Source organism: Xiphophorus couchianus, chromosome 11 (assembly GCF_001444195.1).
Source record: "Xiphophorus couchianus chromosome 11, X_couchianus-1.0, whole genome shotgun sequence".
In the NCBI taxonomy this organism is placed as follows: domain Eukaryota; kingdom Metazoa; phylum Chordata; class Actinopteri; order Cyprinodontiformes; family Poeciliidae; genus Xiphophorus; species Xiphophorus couchianus.
Window position 1 is genome coordinate 20,336,940 of NC_040238.1, and position 8,906 is coordinate 20,345,845.

Sequence of the window (8,906 nt, forward strand, 5' to 3'; positions counted from 1 at the left end):
TCCACTGTCTATCAGCCAGAGTAGATTGTATCATAAGAACTAACCCACATTTACTTTTTCCTTATAGCTTTGTGACAAAAAGCACCACATTTTAAAGAAGCATATTTAGAAATTAGGCTTGCTTGCAGAAACGTATGAACTCTAATTTCAGGTGCAATGATGTCTTAAAGATCTACGGTACCATGTAATGAGTCAAAGCAAATACTTAGATGTACAGTAAGTTTCTCATTGCTAAAAAAAAATCAGTGTTTCAAAGATATTTACACTCATTACGTAATTTGTGGAAGCATGCTTTGCAATTTTGCAGCCATTATTCTTCTCCACAGATCTGCTTTAGGTCAGTTGGGTTGGATGGCCAGCTGTTGGCAGCCATTTTTAGATCTTTATGGAGATAGATTTAGGTCTGGAGGATGTTTGTTTACAATCCACGCCATTTCCCATAAACTTTGTGTCAAAGTGGACAAACAGTAACGACAGCAATTCTCAATAGGTGAGAGTTCAGACCCTTTGTATGAAGCAAAACGTATACAAGAGACTGGTTTTTACCGGGTGACAGGAAGTGCATGTCTTTGTATTTCATAAAGTCTTCCATTGCTAAATAATGGAGACCTTACTTCACATGATCTGCTTTTGGAGGACTGCAATTTCCTTTTCTCCATTTCTTGAGTTTCTGCTCTGATGTGCATGTTCAGCTGTGAAACCCTACGTAGATAAATGTGTTCAATCAGCTGAATTAACCACAAAGATTCAAATCAAGTAAAGAATCGGAAGCACGATCAGTGGAAACCTGACATCTGTGCTCAGTTTCTAACTAGTAAAGAATGTGAACACTCTTGTTCCCATTTTTAAAATGTAATAACTCAAAAATATGTTTTCACAAAGGCATCACAGGCTTTGTTGTGTAGAGCTTTTTGTTTAGAGAAAATGTGTAAATTGGATTTTAGCACTTATTGGAACAAAATAGAAAAAGTAAGGGGTGTGAACATCTTTGGGTGTCACTGATCACTTTTTTAAAATCTTCAGCCACCTTCCAGCACAGACTCAAAATTGCTCCTAGGAAAGTAATGGGTCACACATCCTGCAATTTACTTTGTTTGCTCCCTTGCTGATATTTCTCTCCATGCCGAGTTGTAATATGATGACCTTTGTTTCATCTCAAAGTACTTTCACAACTGTTCAGAGACATCCAAAAACAAACTGATATCACTGCCAGAAAGTCAACACTTGCAGCTGGAAGTACATAGATGGTAACATGGTATAATAAATAACAAACTGTAGATTCCTCCATTGTAAACTTATTACTCAGACATTGGCATGTCCTTGAATGCACCACCTGGTGAAGTTTTATTGTTTTTTTAAAAGAGAGTTGTGTCCTGGTTACAATAGTGAAACATCAGAGAGGAGAACAGAGAATTGATTGTTGCTTGACATGTTTTCCAGCCACACTGAAAAATAAATCAACCGTAAATGTTTGCATTCGGTTTTTGTGGAGAGGTTATGAGCCGTCAATGTCTTACCGGTAGGAAGTATTTCTCCATTTCTCAGTGGGTCAATCCAGATTGGGCCAAAATCAAAGAGGATTGATGCCATCTTCAAATAACTCCAGTCTCGGCAGGTAATGCAAAAGCTATTTTAGAAACCTTTAAACCACCATCATGCTTGCATTAGACTTGATTTACATAGAAGCTTATGGTTCTAAAAACGTTGACATGTCAAATGCACAGTGGCCAAGCAATTTTACAACCACCTAAAGGTCAGACTTTAGATCAAGTTATACTTATTACACAACGATAATTTTGTAAATGACAGGATACATCTGTTATTGTAACATACCACTAACTCATTGTAAATAATAATAAAAAACAACTTCTGTGTAAATTAATCTAATGCAAATGTGATTCTAGTTTGAAGATTTACAAAACAGCATTCACATGGAAGCAGATTTGAGATTGGAGCCACTTTAAGATGGCATCTCTCCATTAATATTGGGCCCACTCTGACTAGCAGTTAGCATTAGCCTCCATGGAAACTAATCAGATGAAGAGCATTACCCATTACAGGCAAGACGAGATTTGTCCATAACTTTCCCACAGAAACCCGATTTCAGAAATTTAACATACTCCTTCTCGGGTTGTGAATGAAACATAATCGATTTAAAAATGTAATTGACAAGAGACAGGCAGAGGGGTAGCTATAAATCTACAATGTACCAAGCTTTAGAAATCAGCTTAAGGTCTCAATGTAATATGTGCTCAGGTTCTCTTTGGCTCCTAATTTGGTCCAGTTTTTCTTGACCAGTAAGGTCAGTTTTCTCCTCATGGCCAAAGTCAGAGTCATAGCTTCTCTGTCCCTCCTCGTAGGACCTCTGAGGGGCACATAAGACCCGCCCTGCTTCAGGGGTTGTTGATGATCTGCCTCGGCAGTCCGTAGCCCGTCATACCAGCTTGAGACGCTCCTCGATTTGTGCCCATCTGCAGGCCGATGACGTTTCTGCCTTCGTTCAGCTGGTCCTCTGAAAAATCTCTCTTGTTTTCCTGTGACTTCCTGCACACATACAAGCACAATTTTCAGCACCTCAGGCTTTTCTTTTGTCTGGATTTAGTCACAAGGATAATAAAAGTATTAAACTCACTTGGGGAACCAGTTAGGATCTCCTTTGTAATTTCCATCATTCTTGGTGACAGCCAAACTACCCAGGGACAGCAGGGTCCTCTGGACAGCAGCCAGGTCTTTGCCTGCAAATATGCAAAGGTCCCATTTGAACACATTCAAGAGGAAGAAATAGACCTGAACATTAGCCTCTTAATTCAGACGATAATAATTCTGCTAAAACACTTCAGTAGGCGTCTGCTTATTTCCTTACTTTCATAAAGATCTACAGTCTGGAACATGTCCGTTTTGATGACTCCGTAGCTTTCTGCGGCTTTAAGGAACATGGAGATTTGCTCCATCTGCTTGAAGGCCATACCGGAGGTTTTAATGGCCTTAATGGGTTTGTTGGCTCCATACAGGCTGTTGATGAGCTCACACAGTACCTAAACACAGAAGGAAACAGATACCTCTCATCAACACTGCCACCAGTGTGATTTACTAAGTCCTATTTAGATAATTACATTCCTGCAGACCAAACACTCACACATCCATCCTTGAGCCACTTTTGGAAGCCAGCCTTGTCTTTCTCGGGCTCTTTAACACCAGGGCCACACTGGGCAATAATCCACTTCACCAGCCTCTCCTCCAGTTCCGGGTCGTACTTCTTGTCAATCTTGCTCTGAACCTCACGGCTCAGGCCGTACGCTGGACCCCTGTTTGCCATATCGGTCCTGTTGGGTGTCAATGAGAGAGTTACTGTAGATAAGCTGGTAGTTCATTAACCTTACATCTGCGCAGGATGGTGTGTCCATGTTATTGCAGCATTTGCAACCGAATGTTTGCACTGTGCACACCCAAAACCCAAGATTGAGCCAAGATTTCTATGCTATTTGGGATTACATAACTTTCTTTTGTAGTCTTTATCAGATGAGTTTCTTTCAGATATATAGTACCTTGCAGAAGTATTTTGTTCTAACTTTTTCCCCCCATTTTGGAATGTCTGCACCTTAAGCTTTAATATACATTTTTAAAAATATTTGAAAACATTAGAAAATCTGTTAAAGGTTTGCAGTAAGCCGTATAGTATGCATATAAAACATGTGGAGTGTTTTATAAATTAACACTGCAAATCACTAAACACACCATCTTCTTGGTGGGACATGGTGGTGGTTGCATCATGCTGTGGAATGTTTTAGCTCAGTAGTTTCAGGAAAACCGATCAGAGTGGATGGTTTGATCCTGTAAGAAGTCTTATAGGAAACTAGAGATTGGTTCACTGTCCAGCAATGTCCCAAATAAACAACACCATCATTGGAATGGCCCAGTCAAAGTCCAGATCTAAATCCAATTGAAACTATGTAGCAATATACAAAAATTACTCACAAGCACATTGTTCATCGAATCTGAATTTGTACTATTTTGTTTGACTAAGACAGGACCCTGACTGTAATTCACACTGTCAGGTTTATACAGCTTGAGAATTCAGATTTTTTTTTAGATAAATTAGTTTTACATAATGCAGTCAGAATCCACCGAAAGCGTCCGTGCGTTTTTGAAAGCCACTTTCACTGGACTGTCTTGAGTATATTAAACTATAAAGATAAAACCAGTTGCTCTCTCAATAAAAAGGGAACGATGGATTCTCTGGAAACTTTATAGGAATACAGTCTGTGTCCTTTTCTACAATGCAAAACACATTTAACTTTCGACTGTAAATCATGTCCAAAACAATGAATGGTGGTGTTTTCATTATCCAGGCCATGGCAGTGTAATTATCCAACAAACACGAGAAAATTAAAGTGATGGATGCCTGCGGATTACAACCCGGTTGCTCTCTGCGAGTAATTGTGGCTGGCCTATCTCAGTTATTAATGCCGTTTGAACTTCCTGTCGAACCGCCCTGCTCCCTGCATCCTGTTTGCTCACTCTGGTGTCACTTCCTTCCCCCCCTTCCTGACAAAAGTAGCTATGTGTACGGAGGGGTCTAAACAAAACACTACGGTTGTCACTATGGGAACCGGCTTCAAAATGACAAACACTGCATTCAGCCTGCTAAATTGTAACAATACTCAGCCTGTGCAGAAGCGGGTCAAAGATGCCAAAATCCTGCAATTTCTGGTTTTCCATGACTCCAGATAACATTATGCAGATGTTTAGAAGTTATGGGAAAGTCTTCCTGGGTATTTTTAAGTAGTCCACACACAAAAAAGTGGTGTGTTTTGTAAGTAAATATCAATGCAAGTATGTGCTTGTGAGTTTTTGCAGGAGGATTGGTTTAAATTTGATCCATGAGACATATTAGGTTCTCTGGTGCAGAAAGACACACCTATTTTGCAACACAAGACACTCGTCAGACTTGCACAATAAGTGATGATAACTTGACGAATCATCCTCACAGAAACAGCTGAAGAAACTTGCACATCGTCTCCAGTTTTTTTTTTTCCTGGTTTCGGTGGTTACACACCAGATGGATCTCTTCCTGTCCTCTAAATTATCCCACTAGTTTGTTGCAACAACAAGTGTAAAAAAAAAAAAAAAAAAAAAAAAATCCCAAAAACCATCTAAAGTGTGTTTCTCAATCGGAGGAGTTTCATCAGGGATGTTCTGGCATGCCCGGGTTAACAAGCTGCAGCTGCAAACATCAAGACTTATTCTCAGTGAGAAATCGAGGATGACAAAGTCAATATAAACTCTCAGATTACCCGACACCTTTTGAGCAAATGGCATTGTTTCCAAGCCAGTTGTGTGTTTAAGTGTCAGACTGCGGGACTTGGAGACTTTTCAGCGTGGCTTTATCTTAAAGCATGATCAAACAAAATGTGTAGATGAGGAAGAAGCAAATTTAGGGCAATTTTATAGTTTCAGCATCAAGTGCTAAAAGAAAAATGTACAAGAATTTTTGTGATTTTTAGAAAGCACCAAAAGTGTCAAACTTCTGTCAAAACAACATTACAGATGTAATATCTTGGAGAGAAAGTTGTTCAGAGCTTATATAAATTTAAAACCCACAACATGTTGAGTTTCTTGTTATCCATTACACTTTTAGTGTAAGAAGTTAGATAAACTAGTCAGACTTTCTGCTGAAGTACATTTAAGAGAGCTCTTTTAGTTTTTGTTTCATGAGTGGAAATAGCTAAACTTTCATTTTTATAAAGGGGAAGAAGTCTTTTAGGCAGCTGTACTCAGCAACAGGTGGGAGAGGGGCTACACCATTACTCTATGTTGATTACACCCCCCCCCCCCAAAAAAACCAATCTGAAAACTTAGACATATTGTACAGAAGAGGATTATGATGAGGATTCTGACGAATCCCAGACTTGTTCATGCACCAAATTAATCTAGTCTGTAAACTCAAAGGGACAAGCTTTCAGTGTGGGTAAAGTGCACTTTTACAAATCCTATAACAAAAGAAATAGTTATGTGATTATTTTTACATGATAATATAAGTGACACACCCAAGAATGTTTGATTATTTGGATTATGACAGACAATCAGAATCCAGATTGTTTTTTGTGGCACTAATCCTCTCCCGTATCACTGTTAGTACGTCAAAATGTAGAAGTGGTGCAAATTTATTTCTTTAAACTGGTTCTGAAACCATAACAGTTTACATTTATGGTTTCAAATCGCGTGTTATGAGTTCTCTATAGTTAATCAATATGCAAGTCATTATCAAAAGTTAAATCTCACCTGCTTTTCTATCGAATAAAATGACAAATTCATACATTTGTTCCTAGTGTTAAACACATTTCCACCAACGTTTGCCTAAAGATACGTCTTTATACCTGAAACTCAGAAGACCCTGCAACGCCATCTGTGCTTTCATTTGCACCAGCTCTCCCACACTCTCGTATCATAACTTGCGATCTTCTGTTAAATGAAGCGTTTCACAACTTGTTGAGTTTGACAAGATCACATAACAGATCCAAGTAAAGGAGCCGATATCAGCTTTTGTTTAATCTCTGCCAGACCTGACCTTTCTCACATACTCACACACAAACACTCTAAAAGAAAAAAAACCCACCTCCTGCTTGACATGAGGCACATGATGGACAATGTTCTGCATTTACTTCCTGAATTAGACTCTCGCGTTTCAGTTTGTGAAGCAAAAGATGTCTAAAATAGACTATTTCAACTTGAAGTGGTTGAATCTGAAGGAATACATGAACATTTTCTCCAAGCCTGTGCATAATTAAACAGTAAGGAAAGAGAGCAAGAAAGAGGGTGGGGTGCTTGAAGTATTGAACTCTTCTCATTCTCCCTGTCTGGAATAATCCACAGCAAACAAAAAGGAATCCAAACTACCAGAAAGATCTCAGAAACCTCAGACTGAAAAGGAAAACTAAGTGATTTTACTCACGTTGGGTTGTAGCTTTCGGGTGGATAGAAATTAACTTGGCCTTGTGCTGCTGTGTTTTCCTGTTCCCTCCACGGCTCGGTGCAAAGTGTGCTGCCAGCACAAGTACAGCAAACACCTCCCGTCTGTGACGAAAGAGAGAGAGAGAGAGCAAACCGTTACGCCTTCAGACCCTCTCATTTCACTCCGTGACCCGCCCATGGGGCTCCAACTTTGTTTCCTCACTAAAATTTAAATTCCTTATTTAGGAAAAGGAGAGGAAGGAGGGGGATTAAAAGCAGAACATGTGACTTGAGAGCGTGGTGTGGTGGCTGAAAAGAATTCTCCAAATTTCCCACTCGACCACAGGAGAACAAGATGGGATTAAGCAGAGGAGGGGAGGCAAGGCAGGGGCGATAACATCCTCCAGACGGGTGAAGCTTAAGGAGCAGAGAGAAGGGAGTTGCTGTAATTAAAGAGCGATGAAGCACATGTGGGAGATTATGCACTGCTTTAATTGAAGCCGGTGGTGTTTGTGGTTCTTAAAAAGCTCGTCTGAAACAAAAACAGAGAACCGGCGGCTGTGAAACGGAAACCTCCCCCTTCAGGACGAACAAGAGAAACGGGTAATGAAACAAACAAGCAGAGATGTTTCCCCCTCTGGTGCATTCCAGCCTTTTCACCTCTTGATGGCAGCAGCAAGTGTGAACCTGTCGGGGCTTCTGCATAAAGACATGGGATTGTTTCTGATGTGATTACGCTCCAAGAAACCTGATCCGTTAAAACCCATACAGGACACAAATGCTGCCTAACCAACAGGCAGGTTGTGATTTAGAATCACGTTTTATTCTTTCTGCATTTGATGAAAAGTTCACAGCCAGTTCGCCTTGGCATTAGGTTTGGCTTTCACTCGCATAACTTCAAGATCTTGCAGAGAACTTTTCAATTCAACATCTGAAAGTGGAAAGCGTGTGACCACAGAGAACTGCCTGGGTTAGGATTACAACGGAGGCGGCCAAGAGGCCAGTGGCAGCTCTGGAGGAGCTGCAGCTAACCCCAAGAGAATCCAGCTAAACTAGATTATCAATCGGTCTCTTCTCAAATTTGAGAGTGGCAAGACGAAAGGCACAAATTTGCTGTTCAGTTAGCCTCTTACCCTATAGGGGCCACCGAAAACATGTGGAAGAAGTGTGGGCTACGTGCAAAATAGTGTGTGGCAGAAAACTAGCCTGCACATACTTTTACATGTCTTGTAGCATTGTGTATGAAATTTTTCTTTAAAGCCATTCTGTAGATGTGTTAGAAACACTCTAGATGATGTGCAGCTGAAATTGCAGCAAAGGCCTTTTTTACAATGCAAAGATTCATGGGGGTAGATTTAATGTTTACATTTCTTGAAATTGTCCTTTGTGGTGGTCCATGTTAATAAAATACATTTTAAAATAATAAATGTCAACCCTGTGCAAATGTATAGTAGACAGAGAGATGGGAAATTCAGCATGTAGGAGGGTGAATCTGAAGTGAAAGCAAAAATCTTCTAAACCACACCAACATTTCCCCCCACCACAGTTCAAACCAATAACCTTTATGTGACTTTGGTTTTTGAACATTTTGTTTCACTTTCTATCCTTAAAGCCCTCATGTTGAAAGTTTACTTTGTTTTCGCCAATCCTTCTCCAAAATGATGCACATGTAAAAACGATCAGATCGTCTTTGCTGCGTTTTCATCCTTGACACTAAGCTGCTTGTTGCTGCTCGTTAGCACCATCTGGTGGACAAAGGTGGCAGATCGCAGTCAGGATCCTTATTTGCCTCCCCGCAATTGCTAAAGTCAGAGCGACTTGTGCTCTCTTTTTTTGTCTCTACTGTGGCTTGTAAAGATGACAGACTCAAAAGCAGGCAGGTTCTAGTTTTCAGAGACTTTGAAAATTGAACAGCAATTAAAGGAAAGAGAAACTAGTCAAACCTCAGGCAGCAC

At 40.1% G+C, this 8,906-nt stretch overlaps 1 protein-coding gene across 1 annotated transcript; it reads right to left on the reverse strand.

Annotated features, from left to right (window-relative positions):
- Window positions 1-1,315: 1,315 nt before the first annotated feature.
- Window positions 1,316-7,074, reverse strand: LOC114152671 (transgelin-like). The gene is made up of 5 exons (XM_028030617.1): window positions 6,953-7,074; window positions 3,137-3,323; window positions 2,864-3,035; window positions 2,633-2,735; window positions 1,316-2,544 (listed from the first exon to the last, which is right to left on the reverse strand). Exons 2-5 carry the CDS (start codon window positions 3,314-3,316, stop codon window positions 2,394-2,396), a joined length of 606 nt encoding a protein of 201 aa, XP_027886418.1. The 5' UTR covers window positions 3,317-3,323; window positions 6,953-7,074; the 3' UTR covers window positions 1,316-2,393.
- Window positions 7,075-8,906: the final 1,832 nt, after the last annotated feature.

What these genes read in the sequence shown, in the direction of transcription:
- LOC114152671 (XM_028030617.1), bottom strand. Translation starts at nt 3,316, where the DNA reads ATGGCAAACAGGGGTCCAGCGTACGGCCTGAGCCGTGAGGTTCAGAGC. An exon ending in AGTGGCTCAAGGATGGATGT is followed by an intron (nt 3,036 to 3,136) that starts GTGAGTGTTTGG and finishes TTCTGTGTTTAG; the next exon opens with GTACTGTGTGAGCTCATCAA. An exon ending in GATCCTAACTGGTTCCCCAA is followed by an intron (nt 2,545 to 2,632) that starts GTGAGTTTAATA and finishes GTATGTGTGCAG; the next exon opens with GAAGTCACAGGAAAACAAGA.